The sequence below is a fragment of the Zosterops lateralis genome (assembly GCF_965231275.1).
Source record: "Zosterops lateralis genome assembly, chromosome: 11".
Lineage (NCBI taxonomy): Eukaryota > Metazoa > Chordata > Aves > Passeriformes > Zosteropidae > Zosterops > Zosterops lateralis.
The window spans coordinates 20,775,373-20,801,963 of NC_139771.1; the positions used below are offsets into that span (position 1 = coordinate 20,775,373).

A 26,591-nucleotide genomic window follows, 5' to 3' on the forward strand; every position below is an offset into this window, starting at 1 on the left:
GGAAGTGCAGATTAAAAAAAATCCAACCACCTTTAGCAGTATCTTGGTCCTTGATCAGAGGCTCAGAGCAGGAGCACAGCTGAGCCCTGTGTCCCTGCAATCCAACCCCTCAGCCCACGGCAGTGACCTGACCCCAGTTATCTGCAAACTTGGAGAAAACTTCCCAGCAGAGAGCAGAAACAGGGTTGGACTGCTCAAAACAGCCACACTGGAGGCCTTGCAAAAACCAAAATAATTGTTAATTGAATTCTAAACCATCCTGATAGTTGTGAATGGACTTTTTCCATGCAGCACCTGCACTATGCTCCCCCATGCCTTGGCACTGCAGCTGCCTGGGGGAGTGGACCAAAATCCTACTAAAAATATTCCCTGGCAAGGAACTAGGAAAGAAATAGACCTTTTGTTGTATCTGCTGAATTTCTGTTCACTTTCCCCTCCAGGCTCAGGTTCAGAGTCTGCCCCTCACAGCTCAGTGTGCTCTTCCACGAACAGCTCAAAAGGCTCTGAGCTTCCTCTCAGCCTCCCTCCTCCTTTCTTCTCTGAGTGCAGTATAAATTATCAATATCTCAATATTTTGCCATGTCATGCTGTGTCCTGGAACGGATTTTTGTGCTTGTTGGGCTTACCTGGACCCCACTGGAGGCTGGTGTTTGGTGAAGGGCTGTCCAGATATTTTTCTGGGTCACCTTTTCAACATGAATCCAGTGCAGAAGGAGGATGCAGAAGGCAGGTGATGGATTTGCATTAAACTCAAACCAAATTTTCTACAGCAAAGACAAGGCTGGCAAGGACCAGCATCGGCGCCAAGGCTTTTGATAATCCACTGTTACATTCAGATCCCCAAAATGAGGTTGCTTTCAATTACTCCCATTTCCCTTCTTACTTGCTAAAATTCCTCTCCTTTTCAGTGAGGAATTTTGTTTTCAACAAAACAGTTTAGAAATTTACCCTATTAGGCCTTAGGGCTCACAGTTCCATCTGCCATCACTTCCATGACTTTTATTCAAGTGGAATCATTCATTAGCTTCAGTTTCTAATGAGGCCAGTCCTTAAAATAAGCTTAAATTGCATCCAAGAAATTCAAAGGAAATTGTGTTTTTCCATTAATAAAAGTCTTTGGCATAAACAAATGCTTGACATTTTATTCAAATATGTACAAGATTTCTAATCATCATCAGCCTGAGGATCATCACCCTCAGCTGCAGAAGGCACTTCCTAAAGATCAGCAAATATCTCCCTAGAAGAAGCCCTTTTCTGGACATGATTTTCACTGCAAGTGGAATGTAACAGAGGGTGAGCTGCCTGTGGGGAGAGCTGTCATCTCCCAGCCCTCCTTCTTGACTCCTTCATTCTCTCTCAAAGCTGCCTAGAATTTCCTGACTGCCTAGAATTTCTTTTAAAGCTGTCTAGAAGTTTATAAAGTCTTTGCTTATTGCATTAGAGTGTAGAAGCTCTACATAAATAAAATTAATAAAGATCTTGTCTAAAGAGGAGCTTTCGTTGAGAAGGCGGCGATCAGTCAAGGGTTGGACTCACTAATTCTGGAGGTTTTTTCCACCCAAAGTAATTCTGGGATCAAGTCATCTTTGAAAGCATGATTGGCACATTTCTGCTCAGCTTTGTTCCAGCTGAATCCAAACCACTCTGGGCAGGATTTAAACCCAGCCCAGGTTGCTCACAAACTCAGTTCCCTGAGCGCCGTTGAGTCGTGCTGGTTTCTCTTCCTTCAGCAGCAAGTTTTTTCCATCCTGTGCCATCAGCAAGGGACACTGCTCATGTTCCTTGTCCCTGGGGTGGGCTCCAGCCCTGCTGTGCTGAGGAACATCCCTCCATCCATCCCTCCATCCCCTGTCAGTGTGGCCCCGGGGTGTCGGCGGCGCAGCGGAAGCCCAGGTTGGACGCGGAGCTGTCGGGGGTGTTCTGGCTCCGGGCTGCACAGCGGTACCTGTAGCAGTAGGACTGCACAGCAACACAGAAAAGGAACTTCTTAGCACAGCTGGCTCTAACAGCTTGTTAGATTAACAGATTAATTAGTTAGATTAATGTGGCTGAATGTTGCCATTGCTGTGGGACAGATCAGTGAAGTGATATGGATGGAAATGAGGGGATCCTACAGCTGACACAAAAACTGCACTGAATGGCAAAGTGTCTGATCAAGTGTCAGCCAAGAATCTCTCCTGCTCTGGGAAAAAGCCAGAACAACCATCCAGCTTCCCCTCAGAGGCTGAGCTGTGTCTCCATGTGCTAACACCCTGGTGGAATGGACAGTACTGGCACCTGCCTGGAAACATTTCCCTGAGTGAGATGCCAGACTTTGGGGATGGGATGTAAAAAGGTGCAACTTCAGGCTCTGAGAGGAAGAAGAGCACCAGCACACAAAGATTAGTCTGAGCAGACGAATAAAGTCAGGCACCTAATAAAGAGCCCTTGTACTAACAGCAGTCAGTGGTTTTTGTCTTGATGCACAGCCTAGTTTTATCACCTACAAAAAGAGACTAGGGCAGACTAGAATCTTCACAAACCTTCAAAATGGGTCATGTTATTCATCACTGAGGAGCCTATTCCAGTGTTAATTTAATCAAAACTGCTAATTAACATCTGACATTGATTTCACCTAAGAAGGAAATCAGTGTAGAAAATGGGATCTCACTGTAGAAAATTTAATCTAATTATGAGAGTGATTTGCCAGCCACAGGCTTTGCAAGGGAAGAAGAGCAGGACAGCTTTAATGAAACAGGAGATGTACAATGAAGGGTTTTAAGCACTGCATGAGCAGTTTAAAACACCATTTTGTGTCATGAACAGCCATCACTCTGTGGTGACACCCTGGCTGTTCTGAAGGATTTTCAGGTATGTCACCAATTCAGCTAAAACACTTCATCTCCCAGCCAGGTCTGCCAACATCATAGAACCATGGAATTCTAAAAGGATTTGGGATTGAATAGCCCTTAAAGCTCATCCAGTCCCAATCCCTGCCCTGGGCAGGAACACCTTTCACTAGACCAGGTTCCTCAGAGCTCCACATCCTTTCTGGATCAAAGCCATTCTAAAACTGAAAAAACAAAGTCCCATCCATATTTTCTACTCTGATAAGCATCACTCAAGCTCTATCATGAAAACAGCATTAGAAGCCTACATCATCAATTTTAAGCTTTGCATCTAAAACCCACACTGAGTAAAAAAAAACTTACTTGTTTTAATTCCAAGCTAAGCAACAAGAGGTCCTTAGGAACATCAGGTGTTGCTCTTCATAAATTCCATGAAAGCCCTTGACAAGCATCCAGGCTGCCAGGAAACTCTGTCAGAGGATCATTTCATGGTCAAGTGCTTTCAGAAGGAAGAGGAACATGAAAAGAGCACCGTTACCTTATGGCACATGTAGGATCCACCTTTCTTCACTCTGTCCGTGCCCGAGGACGGCCCTTTCTGGGGAGGGGAGGACACTGGTCAGTACTCAGGGAATAACTGCTGATTACAGGGGGGAGAGGAGATGGACAAGGAGCAATTCCAGACACAAATGGCAGTGTGTTTGAAGCAGAGAGTTTGAAATAATTCTGCAGACAGGATTTGCAGGTGACAGTGATTGTGCTTCCCTCCCCAGAGCTGCAAGTATTTAACATTCCAGTTGCTGCTCACTGATAACAACTGCTAACACAGGGAGGTTCCTAAAGAGGATTTTACCAGGAAGGAAATGAGCTCCAGCTTTCCTCAGTGACCAGTCTGCTCACACCTGGCATGGATCCCACTCTTCTCCCACCCAGGGCTGCATTACTGGGGTGATGTTCTAGAAGGATTTGTGACTGAACATAAATCTCAGGGACTGCCAGAAAAACCTCGAGGTGATGTTGGCACTCCAGGAGCTCCTGCCTGCACACCCTGAGTTTGACTGGCTTTGTGTGAAAGTTCACCACACAAATTGCAGCAGCTTCACATTTATGTGTGAGGAAGGATTTGGCCTCTCACTGCATTTCATGGCACAGAAATCCTCAGGGAAAGCCACACCCTGGGGCAGCATCCGCTCCTTCCAAGCCTGGGTGCTGCTCCATAGCACAGCCCTGCTCCCATCTGAGGCCTCTGGAAATTGTCCCCACAGCAGCTGCAGGTGGATGCACAATCCCTGCTCTGAGATAAACCTCTAAACCAGCACAGTCATCACCCACAGCCTGGTAATCTCATTCCAAGGGAAGCCAGGAGAAAACTGACCTAAAAAAAGTTCCACGGGAACGAGACAAAGCAGAACAATGGGGCTGTGGAGGAGGATTTCCCTCAAATGCTGCAGTGCTGAGCAGCAATCTCTGCTACTGGCTCCAAAGATACTTTTAAAAATGAAGAGGAACGTTTTTGGTTAGGGTTAGAAAGCCCTAAATCTACCATGGGTCAGCAATTACAAAGGGCTGAGCTGTACTGAGCACTGTGTGAACCCAAGGCTCATAAGTGCATCTTTTTATTAACGACAAATATCTTCCAGCAGGCAAAAAATGAGCATCAAAGGTTATTTGGTAACAAGAAAAACAACTTAAATTGACCCCCACAGCCTCTGAAGGAGGATTACAGCCCTGGAACACTTCACCACCTGCAGAAATCTGCTGTAGGGTCCTCCATTAATTTTTTCTATTACAAAACATCATTCTCTTGTTTAAAATCACTGAAAGTAAAGAGTTTATCATCAAACAACTGGCAAAGATGTCAGAAAATCAGAAAACCAACAGCCATCATCAGCATTTGCAGTGTTAATACATGCACACATCTCACAGCTGAAGGAAACTGCCTTGGCTGTGCTTTCCCCTCACTAAAAGCTTATCAGAGCCCAGCAATTAAGGTCACATTTGATTAAAACAAGCAAATCTCTGTTCTATCAAACCCCATTGTTTTATGGGCTGACCTGGAGAAGTGCACCAGCTGGTACTGAAGGGGAAGGACATTGGCTGCCTGGTGCAAAGGGCCAGAGCTGTCCAGACTTTGACCCCAGATTTAAACCCCAGAGTTTACTGTAAATTAGCAAAGTTTATTCTGTGCTAGAATACTGCCACAGCAATATTCCAGTCTGATTACATCATTACAAGTGCTTGTGCAATCCATTATCAAAGCTCATAAAAGCAGGATTGTTCTTTTAAAAGTTACTAAAAAAAAAAACCCAACCAAACACAGGCAGCTTTTTTTGTTAATGAAAATAAAGTTGTATTTCTTTCACTACATCAAACAAATGTTTTCTGATGGTGCATGGTGATTTTCAGTGCACAGCCATGTAGTAACTCTGTTTTGAGAGAAATCACACAAAAAAAATCACAGCCAGAAGTCACCACAAAGTAACCCCTAAAGGGACCGTGGTTTGACTGACCTCACACACACACACTTGGATCTCTCTGCTAAAGGATCAGTTACATTTTTAGGGATGAAATTCTTCCCTGGGAGGGTGGGGAGGCCCTGCCACAGGGTGCTCAGAGCACCTGGATCCCTGGAATGCCCAAGGCCAGGTTGGAACAGCCTGGGACAGTGGGAGGTGTCCCTGATATGGCAGGGATGGCTCTGGATGGAATTTAAGGTCCCTCCCAACCCAAACCACTCTGGGATTCTGTGCCTGAAGTGAAGCACCTTCATTAGAATTATTTATTTAAATGAGACACTTTGGTGTTGATGATGTGAAGCTGCAGCGTTTCCCTGCTGGATTTGGGTGATGGTGGGGAACAACTCTCCTGGGAATTTTGTCCTGTTAAACTCCAAGAGTTCACTGAAGTTTTAAATCCAGACATTTCAGAAAGTATTTAAAATCTAGGTGTTAACAATGAGGCTTTTAGGGGGTTTTTCAGATGCAAATTGATTGTCAGAACCCAGTGTCTGAGGCAGAGCACTTCAAAAGTGAATTCCAAAGGGTTTTTCTGGTTAAATGGGTAAGGAAAGTGAATCTCCTCATGTGAAAAGGTGTCCCAAAATAGCCAGGCTGCAGTTATCTTCTGAGACATTAGAACTGATTAGCACCAGATCTATCAGAGCCCAGCTCTTCAGTCTCTGCAGAGAACAAGGCACTGTGACCTAAATATAGGATGTGTTCTCTGGGCTGAAAAGCTGAATTCTTCCAGAGGGTCAGAGCTCTCAGGCAAAGTTTTTTAACATATTTAGTTTAACACCCCAAATCTGCAAAGCAGTGAGAGCTCTGGGCTATGCTGGGGTTTGGTTACAAGGAATGGATGGAATTCTGCAATTGTTGGGGGGGGTTTCATAATTGATTGTCTTCCCTTCACAAATATATAATCACCAGGAGTAAAAATAAACCTGTAAGTGTTTTGTAAGTTGTGAGCAAATACAACCCACGGTATTTGGTGGGGGTTTGAGTGACAAACTCTATGTGGCCTTACTTGTCATATTCATAAATCATGGGATTTACTCATCCTGGATAACTGGGAGAGGAGCAGCTCTAACACTGGAACTGGAATCTGCTGAGACAACATCAGTGACCCCACAGATCCCAACCTGCAGGACCCTCGGTCTGCCTCTGCCACAAAGGAAAACAAAGATTCACCTCCCAGAGCCTGGTCACTTCTCCTAAACCTCAGTTTTATCACATGTTGAATTGAAAACATGCTACCAGAAGCCAGAAAGATAATTCATGATGGTTTGTCCTCTCTGCCTGAGAGGGGGAAAATAAGTACAGCTGGTAGCAACATAAATGAACTAAAAACCTTCCTCTTTTTTAAATAGAAGTCGTTCTGTAAATTCTTGATTTCTGTAACATGAGGCCAGTTCGGAAGTATTCATGGCTAAACAGATGTGGACAACTAACCAAACAGCACAAAACTGGCAGCAGAGCACTGTGACTGCAGCGTGGCTGAGCTGTGCTGTGCTGTCCCTACCTGTGCTGTGCTGTCCCAACCTGTGCTGTGCTGTCCCAACCCCCAGGAGCTCAGAGCAGGAACCAAACCCCGGTCACAGGGGGGATTTTGGCTCAAGATGACCCCAAACAAACACTTACAGGGTTGTGGAGGTCCTGTGGGGAGTGGTGCACAGCCCACCAGTCAGATGTCCACTCCCAGGCATTGCCCACCATGTTGTAGAGGCCGTAACCGTTGGGGGGAAAGGCAGAGACCTGCAGAGGACAGGGGACACAGCTCTGTCACCTCTGCACACAAACACAGGGCACCAATCCTCACCCCAGGCTAAACTGAGGAGCCCCAAAAGCAGCCACCAGCTCAGCAGTGCAGAACTGGAACACTTCCACATCCTGCATTTGAATCCAGCAGGATGGGAAGCCGTGATCACCCCTGTGTCCTCAGCAGCCTTGTCCAGGGTGACACAGCAGCCCCTGGCTGGTTTTGGAGACTGACCCTCTCCAGAGAGACACAGTTTGAGCAGCAGACACACCCAGCACCCACCCACAGCTCCCAGATTCCCCCCCACCAAGGAAAAGCCAGAGTGGCTGCCAACTCCTGCCTGTGCAGGCTCCTCTTCTGATAAAACTTCTGGACTTACTTAACTAACATTAAATAATTCATTCACATTCTTGATTGCCTTTAAAATTCCACTCTGGTTGTTATATCAGACTGGGTCAACCTTAGCCCAAAAGGGAAGTTTAATTTCTTTTAAACTATTGTGTGATTTTTGAGTTCACAAAACTATGAGGCCAAAAGTGCAGGCACAAAGTATTTCAGCTTCTGACTACAAACTGACTGGGGAGGGGGAAAAGAGGTCAGTTTGAGAGGAACTAGAAGTTAAAGTGAAAGTAATCTTTACTTTTCAATTAGCTTGTAAAAGAGTCCCTTGATAATGCTCAAGCCTGCAGTGAAATTTAATGCAACTTAAAATCTAAAATGAAAGAGCACAGGGATGGAAAACAGCCATGGCTCATCCTGCTGAAGACAGACCTTGATTTTAGGAAGATTAACATCATTTCCAGGTGCAGGATTGTCTTTGAGACACACTTACAGGTGCAGTCCCCTTGTAGCCATCCTCTGCTGTGTTATTGGTGGGGAATTCTCCCTGCCAGATATTGGCATAGTGTTGTCCTTTGGGCTGCAATTTGTTGCCCCACGGGAAAAGCCTGGGAAAAAAACAAACAGAGCAGATGGCAAACACTTTTAATTAAAAAAGTCGGTGTTATACAGATTCCAGACTGGTTTGGGTTGGGAGGGACCTCAAAACCCATCCAGTGCCATGGCAGGGACACCTTTCACTGTCCCAGGCTGCTCCAACCCCAGTGTCCAGCCTGGCCTTGGACACTGCCAGGGATCCAGGGGCAGCCACAGCTGCTCTGGGAATTCTATCCCAGCCAGGAATTCCATCCCAATCTCCCATCCATCCCTGCCTTCTGTCAGTGGGAAGCCATTCCCTGTGTCCTGTCCCTCCATCCCTTGTCCCCAGTCCCTCTGCAGCTCTCCTGGAGTCCCTTTAGGCCCTGCAAGGAGCTCTGAGCTCTCTCTGGAGCTTCTCCTCTCCAGGTGAGCACCCCCAGCTCTCCCAGCCTGGCTGCAGAGAGTTGTGAGTTTAACAAACCCCTCACACACACAATCATAGAATGTGTAGGTTGGAAGAAACCTTCAAGATCACCAAATCCAACCCATCCCTAACACCTCAACTAATCATAGCATTGAGTGCCACATCCAGTCTTTTTTAAAACACATCCAGGGAAATCCTTCCTTCTGCTCCAGCCCCTGGGACAGGTACCTGTTTTCCAGCCCCCCTCGACAGCTGTACTCCCACTCAGCCTCTGTGGGCAACCTCTTCCCTGCCCAGGTGCAGAAAGCCACAGCATCATTCCAGGAGACGTGCAGCACTGGATGGTCCATCCTGGAAATAAAAGGAACAGGACAAGGTGCTCAGGCCACCAGGAAAGAAACTACTAAAGGAAAATAGCTGGAAGGGAAATGCAGCCATCAGAGGGGATGAAGGAGGAGAAAATAATTAACTTCCGTTTGTCTCATCATGTTCTTACATCCTGCTCTAGACTTAAAGGTGTTTGTGGTTCAGTTAAAGACATTTATGGTTCAGTTAAAGATATTTATGGTTTGTGGTTCCTCAGGTGCAGCACAGGACTGTCCACACCCTGCCCTCTGTGGGCACCTGGGTGTTTGCAGAGCCAAAGGAAGGTACCAAAGGCCTGCAGCAGCATCACCAGCCTGGCAAGGGGAATCTGGCATCAAACCAGCCTGGCAAGGGCCATCTCAGCCTGAAACCAGGATTCCCAACAGGAAAATTCATATTGTAATTTAATGGGGATGGTTCTTCACTCCCCTGTGGCTCTTCTCCTGCCCTGGGTCCTGTCCTTGCTGCCAGCTGGGGAGTTTTGAAGGAGAAGGGACATGAGGAAGACTCTTACCAACATCAGTTTTTGCAGCACCACATCCAGGAAACTGAACTGCAGAAATTTACCTGGGAAGTGACTTTCCTTGGGTGCTTTGAGCAGTCCACAGTTCACACAAGAGCTCCCATCTTTAATGGGGTTTGGTTCCACGACTGACATTAAAATCCTTATCTCTTTTTCCAGAAAAAAAGCCCAGGCATTCTTGCAGAAAGATCCTCCCCATCCAAGCCTCCAACAGACCAAAATGCTGAGGGTCCAGGAGAGAGAAGAGCTTCCTATAAACTTCTCTTTCCTGCCCTATTTCAGAAGCCAAGGTATCCCTGCTCACCCCTGGTCACTTCCAGGAGGCAGGCCCCCAGCAGCCAGGTTTGCACCAGGCCAGGGTTTCATGGCAGGTTTCCAGCTCTGTCTGCTGGCTCTGACCTCAATTCCTGGCTCCCCCTAACAATGCCTCCAGCTATTATCTCTATTTTTGCCTCAGATAATTCTCTCCTTGCCCTTGGAGAGCAGACAACTCGTTACTGGGCGTTTCAGCCATCAGATGATGGTGCACTAACAAAGTTCTGTCCTTAGAGGACTCAAACACCTACTAGATCTAGGCTAGAGAGTCTGATTTGATTTCAAAATGCTGTCAGAAACTTTCACTAGTTGATGAAGTGCCGACTTCATTGACACCTGCCTAGTGAGAGGAGCAGTTGCACAATGTTAGAAGTCCCAAATGAAGAGAGTAATTTGATTTTCTAGGCCTAAAATTTATATTCACTTGAGAATGGAAAGCAATTGCGTGAAGACAAGGATCAGGAAGTTTCAGGGCTCATGCAGGCAAAACTATAAAAGCAGAGTTTTCCAAAGCATTTAGAGGTTCTAGATAGTCACAACTGATTTTGCACAAAGTCAGAATACAGTAAAAAAAGCACAAAAGTCCTTTGCCAGAGAAAGAGGCTTCCAAATCCCACATGGAAGAGCTCACACTACCCAGACTCCTGAAGTGTGCACACAGTGAGGATTTATTCTTCTTTTCCAAACCCAGGTCTGCCCTGGAGTTTCTGACCCTTGGAAGATCTGCTGTGTTTCTTTGGTAGTAAAAAACATGAACAGCAACCGCTGAGGCCACGGAATGCTGAATACAGCACATCAGGAGGTGGGAAAACAGCCCCAGAACAGCAACAAAGAGATTAAATAAAACCCCTTTCCTGCAGCTCCATTCCTGGTGGGAGCCCCAGGGATGTCCAATGTGTTTTGTCTCATCATGTTCCTACATCCAGCTCTAGACTTAAAGAGATTTAGGGTTGGATATTGATGGATGGACATTGATATTTAGGGTTGGACATTGATATTTAGGGCTGGATATTGATATTTAGGGTGGGATATTGATATTTATGGATGGATATTGATATATATGGATGGGATATTGATATTTATGGATGGATATGGATATATATGGATGGATATTGATATTTATGGAATGGGTGCTCATGGCTCACCTGCTGGAGATGCTGGACTCAGGGCCCTCAGGGTGCTTCCAGCTGGCTCCTTTCACAGGCAACCACCAGGGAGCAGCTGCCACCTGAAAAAGGACAAGAGCAGCAGGGAAGGACACTTAAAATTCCCAGCTAAGGGATTTTCTGATAAACCACCAGATCCCCTCCAACCCAAACCACTCTGTGCCTGTATGAAATTTCACTTCCAAGCTGACTTCAGTCTGGTACAATCTTCAGAGGGGAAAAAAAAATTACAATTTTGGCCTAAAGAGCATTTTCACTCTAATTATTTGCTCCCTGGACTCAGTGTTTTGACATCACTGAAACAACCCCCTGCTGATGCCCTTTAGCTGGGGGTCAAACACACATCTTGTGACACATTTGCTTTCCAGGTCATTAACCCACTAAGCTGATCTTAAATTATTTGCTCTCAGCTTCCAGAAGGTGGAGACAGAAGAACCACACAAGGGAAGTGAAGCATGAAGCCTTTTCTCCTTTTTTCTTTTTTTTTTTTTTTTTTTTCCCAGCTGGTTTGCTGGGAAACATCACACAGCCAAAATCCTCTGTAGCAATGCAGACATTGAGTAGTTGTCTCAAACCAGAGGTTTTTCCTGGAAGACATTCTTTAAGGATTTCTTTTACTTCAAAGCCCAGGAGGTCATGTTTAACTGTTCTGTTCTGATTCATGTTCACTTAGAAATACTTATTTTAATAATGGGACCTTCACTGAGGCAAAAAAAAGGAATATTTATGCCACCCATCAACAGTGGGTTTATTCCAGCAGCTTCCAAAATATTCTCATTACAGAGATAATGTCTATAAAGAACAAAAATCTAAGGAAATAAGCCTGGAATGTTTTAGGAGGGAAACAACCCAGAGGCTGGTTAGTCCTAGACTGACTTTGTCAAGTGTTAGTCACAGAGGTAGAAAAGGTGCCAAGAGTGTTACCCTTTAAACCCACCAAACCTTCAGAGTAAAGTCCAAAAAGTCACTGCAGGGTGGGATTGGGGAGACACAGAATCAGTCTGGTCAAACAATTTTAACAGCAGCTTCTAGGGGGAAGCTGCATCCTCCAACAGAACATGTCACTACATGTGTGTGGGAGAGAAGATTGTCTGTGTCACACATGAATTGTTGAGAAAATTGTTGATCAAATCCCTCACTTGGATATTTCAGTAGAAGAATGCAACAGAAGTGCCCAGACACACATTATTATCCTGGGTTTAGAGCACCTCATCAGGCTGTGCTCTGACACTCCCCTGACAGCTCACACAGGCTTTGCCTTCAGCACATCTGGGGCTCTAAAAGCTCCCTGTAAATCACCAGCAATCCTGGACTGAAGCTGCAGAGCCCTCAGCTTTTGGGAGGCCTGGGGAAGGGCTGTGAGATGCCTCATTCTCACCCCAAGCAGAGTCACCACCCTTGGCAAAAAGCAAGAGCAATACCTGATCTCTCCTGGAGAATTACAGCTCTGTTACTGAGCATTCAAACCCCAAAATGAGACCTTCCTGCAGACACTCTGCTCAACTCTCACAGCACTAAAGCTTCAGAGTGACAGAGCTGCTAAACTGATACAACAGTCAAGAGGTTTAAAACTAGTCTGATTTAACCAATTCCTTGCCCATATTGAGGTTTGACCTTTAAACTATACTGAAAACAGGACAGAAATCCAAAATTAGCATTTCACAGCTATTTAAGGAAAGCAAAAGAGCAGCAGAACCATTTGCTAAAGCTAAAATCTGAAAGATCACAAGAAGGATTTCGACAGTTTCTAAGCACAACATATTTTTGTAAACTAAACTGCTGGGTTTTAGATAAAAACATCTCTGCAGGAGACTGCAAAGATTTACACTTTAGACGACTTTAATTTTGGAAAACATTTTTGTGATGCAAAAAAAAAAAAAAAAAAGCAGATGCTTTCAATCAGGCTGGTTTATTTTAACCCAAGAAAAATGTCTCTCCACAGGAGATAACAGGGACAGAGCAGGGAGAGCCTGCAGGAATTACCTGGAGATTTATCTAAGGCAGCCCCAGGCTCCAATGAACACACCCCAAACTGCTCCTTCCAGAAACCTCCTACCTGAAATCTACAGTTCTCTCACACAGAGAACTCCTCGCAAGTCTTTAAAGCTTTTAATTGCTCTAAATCTAATTAGCAGAAGAGCTAATTAGACAGAGATATTACAACATCACAGTTAATACAGCCAAGTCCTCCCTTGCCAATAATGAGCTTAGTTACTTTCATAACACTTCACGTTCTGCTTCCCTCCGAAACATGTTCTGTGCACTGGCAACAGATTCCTGCTGTCAAAATAGCAGCAGATGCTGCTGAATAGATGTTGAATCAGAGGATAATCCCCTTCCTTTTGGTTAATTCTTGCAGCATGTCACCTGTCCCAGGTTACCCACACCTGGCCTGTGCACAGGGAAACATTTCCCAGAGCGAAGCAGAGGCACAAAGGTTTGTTTTGGTCTGATCCAGCTGGAAACGGGGATTATCCAGCCCTCCCCTCCAGGATTAAACCTTAAGAACTCACTGTTCTGCTTCTTACAGAACTCAGAGCAGTGTGAAAAGAGAGCCCAGTGTGCTGACACTGGGAAGAGCTGGAACAATGAATTGCGACCCACGAGCTTTGCACTGGGGCGGAGCAATTTGCAGAGCTGAACTCCCACTAAGAGCCTGCAGAAAACTCTCCTTCTGAGTATTCCACTCTCCTTTCCAAGTAGGCTGGGACAGCCTAACTTTAATTGCTCCATTACCTCACAGTGTCAAGATTTTTAAACTACTTCACAAGTACCTTGAGGAAAATTCCTTCTTAAATCTATGTAGAAAAATAAAATTAGAGTGGGGAATATCACCATTGTCAGCATTTCCCTGTTGCTACTGCAGTAGGGGAATATCCCCAAAAAACACCCCAAAGCCACCCAGCCCATAGCCATAAAAACACTTATTATTCATGTATAACATGACACAGGCCACGTTCAAGAACAACAACCCCCACTTGAGGAGCAAATCTCAAAGTCAAATCAGATTTATGTATTCGAAAAAGTTACCAAAAAAGAAACTCAACAGAGTAGCTCATCTTGGCTCAGGCTCCAACATTTCCATCAAGTAGCAAGTCCCCTGAAATAACAAAGCTGTAGATTTGAACCTTGAGTCAGGCCCACAGGATGATGACAAATTCATGCTGCTGTCCAGATACAGAGCACCAAACATCTTTTTTTTTTCTGTGCTCCAACATTCTAAAGCTATTTAAATGTAGCAAAGCCTTACACCAGGTCAGAATAAACAGCTGGGAAAAAACACAAGTGAGTGCAGAGTAAGGACTTCAGAATTAACTGTGTGAAAAGAGATTTTGAGTGAAAAGTAGCCCAAGTCTGCACTTTAAGAATCATTTATTAAGTGGTGGGTTCTTAAAAAAAACACTCCAGTTCAGAAGCTGACTTCATAGGTTACCCCCTGTTTGAATCAGATGGTGTTGAGCTCTGAACATCTTTAATATGCAAAAGGATCTTGCAAACATTGGTAGGACGTGAGAACAAAATTGTTCTTTGGTAAAGAACATAATTTTTTTTGGATGAGGTTTTATTTTATCCATGTAAGGCAGCTCCATATAAATCTCTGACAGTTTCTCCTCCTCTAAGCCAGACCCTAAACTTTGAGCACTGATTAATGAACTACTGAAGAAAGAGGCAGGCAGAAAATGGAACATTTTTAGTAGGGTGAGGAGTTTAAGAAATAAAAATAATTACTGTGCAATGGATCCACTTCATTGTCCCTGCAGAGAACAAAGCTGCTGTAATTATGGACGAGAAGTGAGGCAGGACTGGGAAATTCTGTCACACACAAACCCAAACTCACAGTTAGTAGAGGATTTGTCCAGCACAAACCCACACCTGCATCAGGACTAGAGGATCTCCAGAGATCCCTTCCAGATCCAATGGGATCCTGGGAATACCTGATTTTGCCAGCCCCTGCAATTCCCATGCTATTTATTCTATCAATTAAAAGTCCCAGCTCCCCCAAAGCTCTAATTACAGGAGAATCTGTTCTCACTCTTATGTTCCAAAGTTAATGGCCTCCCTCAAGAGCTTAGAAACAGAAGCAACAAGGAGGTTTGTTTAATATTGAATATTGATATTATCTGCCTTAAACCCCAGCATTTTACAGCAGTTTTAAACTGCACACCAAGGAAAGGCAGCAGCTTTAAAACATATTATAATTTTATTTTCTAAGTCATCAGCTACAAAAAATATTTCAGACTTGATTGGAAACAAGCACTTTTATGAAGGGACCTTTTCTTTGCTTAAGAAAAGGTCATTGAACTTCAGTTCAGACACTGTAAAACTTCACAGCCCTGTCAATCCTCCAAGAAAAATAACCACAAATACGTGATGCTAAAATCCAGTCAGATTCATTAAGTGTAAGTTTTGGAATCAGAAGAAGCTTCTTTTGAGGAACAGATATTCCTGGTGAAGGCAGACACCTCTGGAAGTCTAATTTCCAGCCAACATCTAAATCTGCACCCCAAGTGGTCATTTTTTCCAATAACCCCGTGCCCATGAGCTGTAAGGAAACGAGATGAGCACGGATTTATCCCCAGCCTGAGGCACAAACCCTGCCCTGCTTCAACGCTGCAGTTCTGATAAACACGGGCTAATATTCCTGCCAATTCCCAGGGAGAATTCCTGCACATCCTTCTTTATCCCAGCAGTGGGAGTAGAGCACAAAAACCCACAGATGAGCAGTTCAATTCCAGCTCCTTACAGGGGGAAGCTGAAGCACTGGGGGCTGCAAGAACAGCTCACTCTGCCCACACTGGCACTGCTGTCCCACCTGCACCCAGGGCTGCTTCAGCAGCAGTTTGAGATGTTCAGCTGAAAATGCAGAATGTTTCAGTTATGAAAGAGGCAAATTGCACAGCTCCAGGCCACTGCAGAGATTTCCATACAAACAGGGATGGGAGTAGCATCCCATAGTTCTGGATTGGCCAGAGCTTAGTGAGCCAATTCCATTGCATTCCAGACCCAAAATTCCATACCCTTACAGACAAAGGCAGCACGCACATTTATATGCTCTCAGGCTCTTCAGTGCAGAATTTATCTGGCCTTGAAACAAAAATTAATTTTTCTGCCTTCCACGAGGCAAGAATATCAATGTCCCCACTGGTCTCAGTGAACAAAGACTGAGGCTGCACTGCTGTTGTGCCATCCTGGTTCTCTTTCCCATGGTGCCTGGACAGCAAGGAAAATCCTGCAGGGATTGGAAAGAGCTTTCAAATCCTCTCAGAATAAAATGGAATTGTAGAATGGTTCAGGCTGGAAGGGACCTTAAAGCCCATCCAGTGCCACCCCTGCTATGGCAGGGACACCTCCCACTGTCCCAAGGTGCTCCAAACCTGGCCTTGGACACTGCCAGGGATCCAGGGGCAGCCACAGCAAATCTGGGAATTCCATTCCAGTCCATCACCACCCTCATTCCATCCCAGTCTCCCATCCAGTCCTGCCCTCTGGCAGTGGGAAGCCATTCCCTGTGTCCTGTCCCTCCAGGCCCTTTCCAAAGTCCTCCTCCATCTCTTCTGGAGCCCCTCCAGGCCCTGGAAGGGACTCCCAGCTCTCCCCAGAGTCTTCTTTTCTCCAGGCTGCACGTGAAGAGTTTAAGATGTGAAGCTCTCATAATTTTTTAAGCCCACACAAATAATTTCAGCTTCAAAGGACCTTCCACCCTCGCCCTACAAAATCCTTTTCCATTTGAAGGAGCCCTCCCTAGCTCCATCAGCAACACCCTCATCTGGCACAGCACTGAATCCTCCCTCTCTGCTACGTGAGCACAAACTTAGGAGGCCAAAACTACAACTTGAGTTGCCAGAAATCTGCAACAATTCCATCCTTGGCTGCTACACCCCTTTTTACTGCTTCCCTTCCAGAGGTTGGGGCCAGCCCACATTCCTGTCAGTGGATATCTGGGAGCCCACCTCAGCTCCAGGAAAGGCACACCCAGAGTTCCAACAATCACCCTACGTGCTCAGCTGGGTCATTTCTGCAGCAGCTGCCACCAGCCCTGCCCTCAGCCAATGGCTCTGAGAAATCTGCTTCAAGAACTAGAAAAAGTGGCCAAACAGAGCAAAAATCCCAACAGACACACACAGCTCATCGTTTGTGTTATAAATCATTTAGTTTGGTACCTCCAGTTTCAACTTCCCCCAGTTATTTCACTGCATGTGAAATACTGCTTAAAAAAATTGACATTCCTGTTGCTCTTCCCCTATATTCACATTTGCATTTCACATCCCTGAGCTTCACCTGGAGAAAATCCTTGACAAAACACTCCTGAGCCACTGAGGCAAAGGAAAACCACAATCCTTCCTCCCATTGGTTGGTGGGAGGGATTTTCAGAGCCAGTAACACAGCAATATTGATATCTGATTTATTTCTGCTTTTCATCTGAAAGTTATGATTGAAGAAGGTGACTTTTAACAGCAAATTTACTTTTAAAAACTCCAGAAAACCTTCATAAAGCAGGAGCCAAAAAAAGACCAGTTTGGGCTCCATCCCAGGCCTCTGGCACAACACTTGTCCTGTGAGCACTGCAGCCAACACTTGGAAATTTGGCTGACACGCTCAGGAAAGTGGCTCCCAACACTCTGTGTTTACAAAATTGCCAAGGCTGAGCTTACAGCAGCATTCTTGGGGTTTGTTGGTTTGTTTTAAAACAGAGAACTTGATTTAGGGATTTCTGCATCACAGGAAAAGGAATTTCTGCAATATTGACTGTTGGGAAGATGGGATGAGCCACTCATTTTCTTTATTTGTATTTTTTATGATTTTTATGAAGGCAGAACAAATCCATGGATGGATTTAGCATCAGTCATGCTGGTGGTGGGAACTGCAATTCAGCCTTATCTCTCACAGGGCACAAATGTTAGTCCTGAATTAAAAGATTACAAACTGCACTTGTAATCTTCCTTCCCTGGCAGGAGGAACCCAAATCCCACGTCCTTTGCCAGTCTCTCACAGCTCACACTCACCCAGGGCTTCCTGAAACCTCCCACCCCTCAGGCTGCCCCTTGAAAAAACAAAAATCAAACTGTGCCCCAGCAGAGCTGAGGAGAATTAACTGACAGGAATCACTCAGGAGGTGATTTTGTCCAAAGCTGAGCTCAGAGAAGATCAACTCATCCAGGAGATGGCAGGACACAATCTGCTTATCTGCAAAGGGGACCTGACCTGTTAAGGAGGAGGTAAATGAAGCCTGAGGAAGCCTCAGCAACACATTCACAACAACAACAACAACAACAACAACAACAAAATGAAAGGGAGGTCAGGGAGGATTTACTACAGAACTTTCTTTTTAAACCAGTATTCACTTTCACTCAAGAGGAAAACTGGATCAGCTCCAGAGGAGTCAGCACTGTCCCTACCAGGATCACTGTGGGGAGCTGGAAAAGCAGCAAATGAACACAGGAGCTTCTGGAGAGGAGGAAACATCATAAATTCCAGCCATTCACAACATAAGGGATCTTACAGACTCAGCCTGAACTTCTCAGGTAGGAGGCAAAAAAGACACAACAAGGGGTTGATACCAACTTCTGCTAATCAGGAATAAAGGTTTTTAATTTTTTTAAAAGGAAAAGGACAGAGAATAAATTGTAAATTCTCCCCACTTCAGCCCATGTTTCAGGCCAAACTCCTCTCCACAATCCCCATTTCTGTACCTGGCTCTGGGGACATCACAGAATTTAGTTTTCCCTGCTGTGACTGCTGACAGAGCCCAGGGATTGCTCAGGGAGTTTCCCCTGCTGTGGTACTCACTGCTTGGTGGATGTCAGCCTTCACTGCTTCACTCAGCATCCCCTCAAACACAAAGGAGTCACCAAATTTCTCTGCCTGTGGAAAGAACAAAGGATTCAAGCATTATGTCACCCAAGGAATGCTATTCTTAGAACCACACTCAACTTTTACAGCTTTGCTTTATCAATGATAAGAAAATTCAGAGAATTATTAAGGTGGGAAAAGATCTCCAAGACCATCAAGTCCAACCTTTGACCAAATTCTAACAGTGAATTGGAGTTCTCTTTCAAAGAAGCTGTTTTGGAACAGAAAATAAGGGATTTTTCCTCTGGATGCTGTTTTTGCTCAGCAGCCACTGGGCAGATGGCAGCTCACTGAGCTTCTGCACATGTTTTTACTTTTATTAATTAAAAATGCAGTTCTGATTGTCCCAACTGCTTTCAATCTAATATGAAAGGGCACATCCCATACCTCTTATTTTTCCTTTGGGAATCACAATAGAAAACTTGAGCCTTGTCACTGCTCCATCATCACTATTACCACGTTTTCAAGTGCTGCTACAACAATAAAGAGTTAAAAGTAACTCAATCATTACATCTAGCTTTATATAAATCCAAAAGAGTAAAAAAAAAAAATAGAAATAATTTCCATTAATTAAGATACCAAGAGGAAAAAAAGGGAGGAGGTGTAAGTGGAGCACTCAACTCCACCAGCTGAGCCATGAAGGCAGAAACAGACCCCAGGTGATGCAGTTCACAGAATCACAGAATTCTACCTGCCAGAGCTCCAGGAACATTTGGAAAACACTCTCAGGCACAGGGTGGGATTGTTGGGGTGTCTGTGCCCAGTCAGGGGTTGCACTTGATGATCCTTGTGGTCCCTTCCAGCTGAGGATCTTCTGTGATTCCACATTTAACCCCAGCTCATCCCAGCAGCTGTTTGCAACCAGCGAGCAAAGAGTTAAACTGCCTTTTTATTCATAATTACTGAGCTAAGAAACAGAAAGAGCAGACAAAAGAAGCTCTTCATCCACGCAGAGGATCCTGCCTTGCAAATGAGAACCAGTTCATCAACTGAATTCAGCAAAGTGCCTCCTTTGAGACCTGCTCATTCCCCAGGCGTTTATTTGCCTAAAAGGGCTGTCAGAGCTTTGTCAAAGTTGTGTAGGAACTGTCAAGAGGGATTTGAGCTTCAGGCACAGGGGGCTCCTTTCTGGGAAGAGCCTTAACATATTGTCAGTCCTTTTTTTTCCCAGGAATATGCACACAGTTATCACTGCAGCTGCTGTTGTCTCCTCCTCAGGCTGTCACCAGCAAGGAGCTGTGCTGAGCCAGCCTGCAGAGTCCTTGGCCACCTCAGTTTGTTAAATGTTTCTCTAAAATAAGGAAAATCTAACCTGGTTGTGCTGGTACAAAGAGGTCTAGGACCCAAATGTCAAAAATCCCCAAACAAACCAGAGTCCTTGGGCATCTCAGTTTGTTAAAACCCTTCTCCAAGTTTCTCTAAAATAAGGAAAATCTAACTTGTACTAGTACAAAGAGGTCTAGGACCCAAATGTCAAAAATCCCCAAACAAACCACCCCAAAAACCCCTGTAGAGGGCTGCTGGCATCACCCGGCTGCAGGGTAGAGTTCAGGTGACAATTATTAAACACAGCAACAAACCCCTGACTCCCCTTTCAGCCCAGGACAACAAAGCCAGACAATTCCTTCTCCCCATTACTTCCATCAGAAATATTTGAGCTTGCAAATCCCAAACAAGAATTGTGACAGCGTCCAAAAGGAAAAGCCTGGATTTTCAGCTGGATTTTCTCAGGCTGAGAGGAGCCAGGGTGCCCTGGTGCCTCACCTCAGTGATGTAGCCCGTGGAGCTGACAAATCTCTCAAAGTCCTGGTTGCTGACCTCGTACTGGTCCATGTAGAAGCTGTTGATGTGCACTCTCCTGGCAGGGCCCTCTCCATCCTGCTGGATTTCAGGCTCCTGGGTGCCCATGGTGAACACTCCTCCTGGAATCGCCACCATCTGCACAGCAAAAAACACCCAAAAGGTTGGGGAAATGTAGGATTGGTTTTACTCCTCCTGCAGCTCATCTTTGCAGGTGGTTTTGGGACAGAATTTTGGCCAGCCTTTTTTTCAGGGGAAACAACAAACAGAACTGAAATTTTTTGGGAACAAATCCTCATTTGCAGCTTTTTTACGTGAAGTCTGGGTCATGCTTGTGCTCTCATGAGGAAAAGCATGTTCTGTTTCCTATGTTACACTTTGCTGTTATTTATATACACTTTATATACACTTTGCAGTTCCCCTGCACCTCTCCTGCTTCTTCAGGGCAGCTGGAATGAGTATTTGGCATCACCTTCCTCATCCCATTTCATGTTTCTTCTCCACTCCTGCCTGGGTCTCTCCCAGCAGCACCTAAAATTCACACAACTTGCAACTGACCCATAAAAAAAATGCTACAAACATCTTTTCCTTCAAACATCTTCTCCTTCAGACTACCCACATCTGGAGCTGCCTCTGTGTCTTTGTAACTTTCTCTCCTGAGAAGAATTTGAGCTCTTACAGATAAGTCTCAGAGTGACTCCTTAAAAGGGCTTCAGGATAAATTTGCTTACATTTTTTTGCCCTTAGGAAATGACAACGTGGTGCAAAGTTGCACCACTTCCTTCCCTTCCCATCTCTCTTCAACCCTCAATAGCTGAAATAACCCCCTGAGGAGGTTTCCAAGCCAGGCTCAGAGCTCACTGGTCTAAAGCCATGTGCAAAATTAATTCTTGCTGGTTCCCCAGTTCTAAAACCATTCTGGAAATAAATCAACCTGTTTGTGGGTGATGCAGAGGCCAATTCTTCTCTCACTTCTCTGCCAGGAAAGGTGTTTTCTAGCTGAGCATCAATAAGTTATGTTGTGAGCATCACTTAAACCAGCAGTAATTAGCTTTCATTCCCTACTGCTGGAGCTGCCAGCTGCATAAAAAGAAAAAGGATTTTTTTCATCCTCCAGCCCTCCAGGTTTGTCACACAAAATATCCACCGGTGGCACTGACCCCAAGCACAACGGGGATTATTATTCGATTCATACTCCTTAAACATTCTCAATTTGTGGAGGGCAGCCTGGAATAGAATCACAGCTGCTGCTGTTCACCTTTCACTCAGCGAGTTCCCACACTGCCTGTTCACCTTTCACTCAGTGAGTTCCCACACTGCCTGTTCACCTTTCACTCAGTGAGTTCCCACAGGTTTATCCCAACATCACAACAGAGGCTCAAGCTGAGAGAGCCCCTCATATTTTCCTGAGGCAAGAGCGAGACCGGGCCAAAAGCACCACCCGAGCCCAAGCCCAGTTTTTCTCAGGAGTTCGGCCCACCCGTCTATAATTTAATTTAGGTTTCTCCACAGCAGTTCCCCGGTTTTTCCGTTATCCCAGAAGAAGCTCTGCCCTACCGGGGCCTCTCCGCCGCTCACCGGCCCAGCGCTCTGCTCGCTGCCCAACGCCGCCGCCGCCGCCGAGTATCGCCGCGCTGCCGCCTCTCGCCCATCCCCGGCGGCCCTGCCGGCGCTGCAGCCGCAGTTCCCGGTGCTGGAGGTGCCGGAGGACGCCGCTATTCTGAGCCCCAGCAGAAGCAGCAGCGGGAGGAGGCGGCGGCACAGCCCCGAGGGCGCCGCCATGTTGGCGGCGGGGCCGCGTGACCGCGCCTCACGTGAGCGCGCCCCGCCCTGAGGGGCCCTGAGGGACCGTGAGGGCGGGAACGGGGCTGTGCCCGCCTGTCCCTCCTATTCCCTCCTGTATCTCCCCTGTCCCCTCCTATTCCCTCCTGTAATTCCCCTGTCCCCTCCTATTCCCTCCTGTATCTCCCCTGTCCCCTCTTATTCCCTCCTGAAACTCCCCTGTCCCCTCCTGTCCTTCCCTGTCCCCTCCTATTCCCTCCTGTAACTCCCTTGTCTCCTCCTTTTCCCTCCTGTAACTCCCCTGTCCCCTCCTGTCCTATGCTGTCCTTTCCTCTCCTTTTCTCTCTCCTCCTGTCCTCCCTTGTCCCCTTGTGTTCCCTCCTGTCACTCCCATGTCCCCTCGTGTCTTTCTCTGTCCCTTTCTGTCCCCTCCTGTCCTTCTCTGTCTCCTCCTTTTCTATGCTGTAATTCCCTTGTCCCCGCCTATTCCCTCCTGTAACTCCCTTGTCCCCTCCTGTCCTTTCTTGTCCCCTCCTGTTCTTCTCTGTCCCCTCCTATTCCCTCCTGTAATTCCCCTGTCCCCTCGTGTCTTTCCCTGCCCCTTCCTGTCCCCTCCTGTCCTTCTCCGTCTCCTCCTATTCTCTTCTGTAACTCCCTTGTCCCCTCCTGTCCTTCTCTATCCCTTCCTATTCCTTGCTGTAATTCTCCTGTCCCCTCCTGTCCTGTCCCCTCATGTCCTTCTCTGTCCCCTCATATCCCCTCCTGTAACTCCCTTGTCCCCTCCTGTCCTTCTCTGTCCTTTCCTATTCCCTGCTGTAATTTCCCTGTCCCCTCCTGTTTTTCCCTGTCCCTCCTTGTTCCCCTCCTGTCCCCTCCTGTCACTCCCCTGTCCCCCCTGCTATGGGGGACATACTGCATTTAATAATTCGTGCTAACATAAAATATAAATAAAACTAATGAGCAAGCACCAGTCCTGGCAGATAAGACTCAACGACTCAACGCACCCGATGCAGCCTTCCCAGAAAACTAATCAATTCACCAGACTCTGCCCAGAAAACTATCCAAAGGAGAACTGCCTCAAAAGAAAACTCAAGGATACATCATCCAAGCAAAAGTGGACAAATGATTTAGCCTTGGGGGAAATAAACTGCATCATCCCCCATGCCAAAATAAATCTTTACTCATCCTGCGGGACATTAATTCAAAATATTTGGTATAATTTTTACTTACACTTGCAGCAAAGAGATATTAATTCAAAAATAGTGCTGGATATGAATTCAAAAATACTCAGAATAATTTTTACTTATACTTGCAGCAAAGAGAAGCATGGCCAGAGTGAAGGAGGGGTTTTATTGTTTGGTGTTTGTGAGTGCACTAAATGTGAAGTTTCAGTGTGTGTAAAATGGCTCTGCTGGGAGGCCTCGCAGGGATGAATTCCAATTATCCATCATTAGTCCCTTTTGCCCTGTGACGTGCTCCAGAAAAGCATCAGACTGCAGGAAAACAAATGAATGCAAAACTTAATTATACAACCAACCCTTGCTGTTTTGGGGTCATAAAACAGAAATATTCCTTTTGTGTTGACACAGTGATCTTTGCCCTTTGTTGAGGAATGAATGTCTATGAAAATGAGATCTAAATCCAACTTATTTTCTCCTGCTAAATTTTTTCCCAACACAATTCACTGAAGCAAGAGCAAGACGTGGGCATCCATTTTCTACAGATTTCCAAAACGGAAACCAGATTGCCAGGATAACGTCCCCTTACTAAAGCCCTGGGATTCTGGCTGTGTGGTGATGGAATTGAGGAAAATCAGTTGATTTCCAATGAGCAGGGACAGCTCTCCAGTGGATCCTGCCCACTCGTTCTCATGGCTCATTTTCCTGGAATTCTCGTGTGCATCATTTGTGTAGCTCCATCAGGAGGGTTCATAGTCCTTGCTCTCCCTGGAGAACAGATGAAATAATTACAGTTTGCTTCTGAGCAACATCCAGCTCCCAGGCTGAGATCCTGAGGACTTTGGAGAGCTGTTGCTGGTGTGGATCATTTTGTTGCTCAGCCATGTGGTGTTTAATTTTTTCTCTTTCCTCACACTGAGTCCCCACACTTCTGATCTTGCTGTTAGTAAAATGTGCTGGGAATGAGAGATTTTTTTTTTTCCAGCATTTCACTGAAAGGCTGAGGTGTTCTAGCATTTGTCAGGAGTGCTTTTCATCCCCATGGATCTCCTTAAGGACAGGGAACTTCTGGGATTATTTTCCCCATTGTGAAGACCAGCCATGAGCAGAAGAGACAGATTGATCCTCAGAGTCCTGGAATATCTTCTGCTCTCATTTTTCTTCCAGGGCTGTTGAGCTGTAGCTGAGCCAACAGCAGAGACAAAACCTGTGCAAAGCCACCCCACGGGCTGGAGGTGCAATGTTTTCAAAACAGCTCAGGGGAAGCCAATGGTTTGTTGTAAATTTGTCAGCATAAAACAAGACAGTGGAAATAAAAAGCAAATAAAAGGCTTCAAACTTCATTTTAACGTCTTTAATCAATGCTGAATTTCCATAATTGCTAAAAATAAAGTAGGAGTGGAGCAGAATAAGGTTTGAAAAGGAGAAAAAGAACAAAGCACTCCAATAGCAAAGAATACAAATCCCTCACAAGTTTTCCTGTGACTGAAACCACACGTGAAATGGGGCCAAACATTCATAGTACAGCTCCCAGGGCTGAAGTGATACCTACCAAGTAGTGTTTTTCCACCATTTCCTCTCTGAATTCTTGAGTTCATTCCCTGGGCCCTCTGGGGGTGTGTGGGCTCCGAGCCCAGCCCTCAATTGCTACTGAGTGAACAGGACTCCATTCCCATCTCAGGGCTGCCTCCTCTAGTCCCCATTGTCAGGGGAAATCCCTTTAAGGGAACAGCTCTGCTCCTCCCCAAGGTGACCTTTCCCACTCCCACACTGCCCTACAGTTTTACCTCTTGATTATAGGAACCCCATGAATTCACTGTGTCTGCAGCAGCATCCCAGAGCAAGTTCCTAAAAACAAATGGGAACGTTTTCCTCCATTGGAAACTTGCACGGTTATCTTGTCTTTGACCAGCACCCCTTCAAATCTAGTAAGTTCTTCACAGAGCTTGGTCAGTATTTTTTGGCTGAAGGCCCAAAAATTGGTGAAGGGCCATCAGTAGTAAGTGCATGGAATGACAGGACAAGGGGAATGGATTCCAGCTGACAGAGAATAGGTTCAGATTGGATATTGGGAAGGAATTGTTCCCTGGGAGGGTGGGGAGGCCCTGGCAGAGGGTGTCCAGAGAGAGCAGCTGTGGCTGCCCCATTCCTGGAAGTGTCCAAGGCCAGGTCGGAGCAACTCAGACCATTCTGGGCTCCTATGAGCTCCTCAGCCTTTGAAAAACTGACCAAGAGCCAGAATCAAACATAGTCCATAAGCAGAAACGCGGCCTTTGGTATTTGGGAGAGGAATGTCTCCAGAGGGCAGACTCCATTCCTTCCCTGGGCAGCCTGTTCACCCTCAGAGCTGCTGCTGGGCTTTATCGCTCAGTGCTGGAGCTATTTCAAGGCACAGGCTGTGTTTGCAGAGCTGCTCAAGGTGCTCAGCAGGCAAAGCTCTGCCCCTGGCTCTGGTGACAGCCCTTCTGTCACTGCCTCCCCCTGCTGAACCCATCCAGAGATTAGATTTGATTACACAAGAATTCATTAGGATTATCTAATGATATTAGGCACCACTACTCTGCCAAATTCCTGATGAGTAATGGCTTGTAGTATTGCAGCCATGTAGGAAACCCATAAAACTCTGTTCTCTGACCTTCGCTTCAGTTCCTCAGTCACAGGCTCCAACTCCTGCATATCCTTGTTCCAGAGCCACAACTACAACTCCTCTGGAGGTATTTTTATCACAGAGCCAGTGCAGAGGGTGGTTATGTTGATTTCAAACTGCCTAATCTGGGTTTGTTCCCATTCATCAGCATTATCCTGCTGCTGTAGGGAGGGAAACAAGCAAGGAGCTGGGCACCATTCCTACCTGTTACCAGCTGGGTGTGGGTGAGAGTGATCCAAGAGAGATGTTTCCTTCCCCTAAATCCCAGTTCAGGTGATACAGTTGTTCTGCAGGCAAACATTGCACCCAGCCCTGTGCTCTGGGTGCTGCCAGCCAGCCACAGAGGGCAGGGAAATGAGGGTGTAACTAATAAATAGGATGGGAAATCACCTCGGCTAATATTTAAAGGCAAATAATTGCATAATGCAGTAAATAAATGAAATAATATTACTATTTTTTATTGGCTGCTGGTCATTCTGGCTGAAGTTGTGATGTCTCATTAGTGATGTAATTTTAGTGAAGAGGACCCCAGTGAT

General features: G+C 45.8%; 1 protein-coding gene across 1 annotated transcript; it reads right to left on the minus strand.

Annotated features, from left to right (window-relative positions):
• Positions 1-669: 669 nt before the first annotated feature.
• On the minus strand, positions 670-22,249 carry SUMF1 (sulfatase modifying factor 1). Its single transcript, XM_083869838.1, has 9 exons — positions 22,027-22,249; positions 20,413-20,586; positions 18,586-18,660; positions 10,777-10,859; positions 8,656-8,778; positions 7,918-8,032; positions 6,968-7,081; positions 3,367-3,426; positions 670-1,959 (listed from the first exon to the last, which is right to left on the minus strand). Exons 1-9 carry the CDS (start codon positions 22,228-22,230, stop codon positions 1,852-1,854), a joined length of 1,056 nt encoding a protein of 351 aa, XP_083725964.1. The 5' UTR covers positions 22,231-22,249; the 3' UTR covers positions 670-1,851.
• Positions 22,250-26,591: the final 4,342 nt, after the last annotated feature.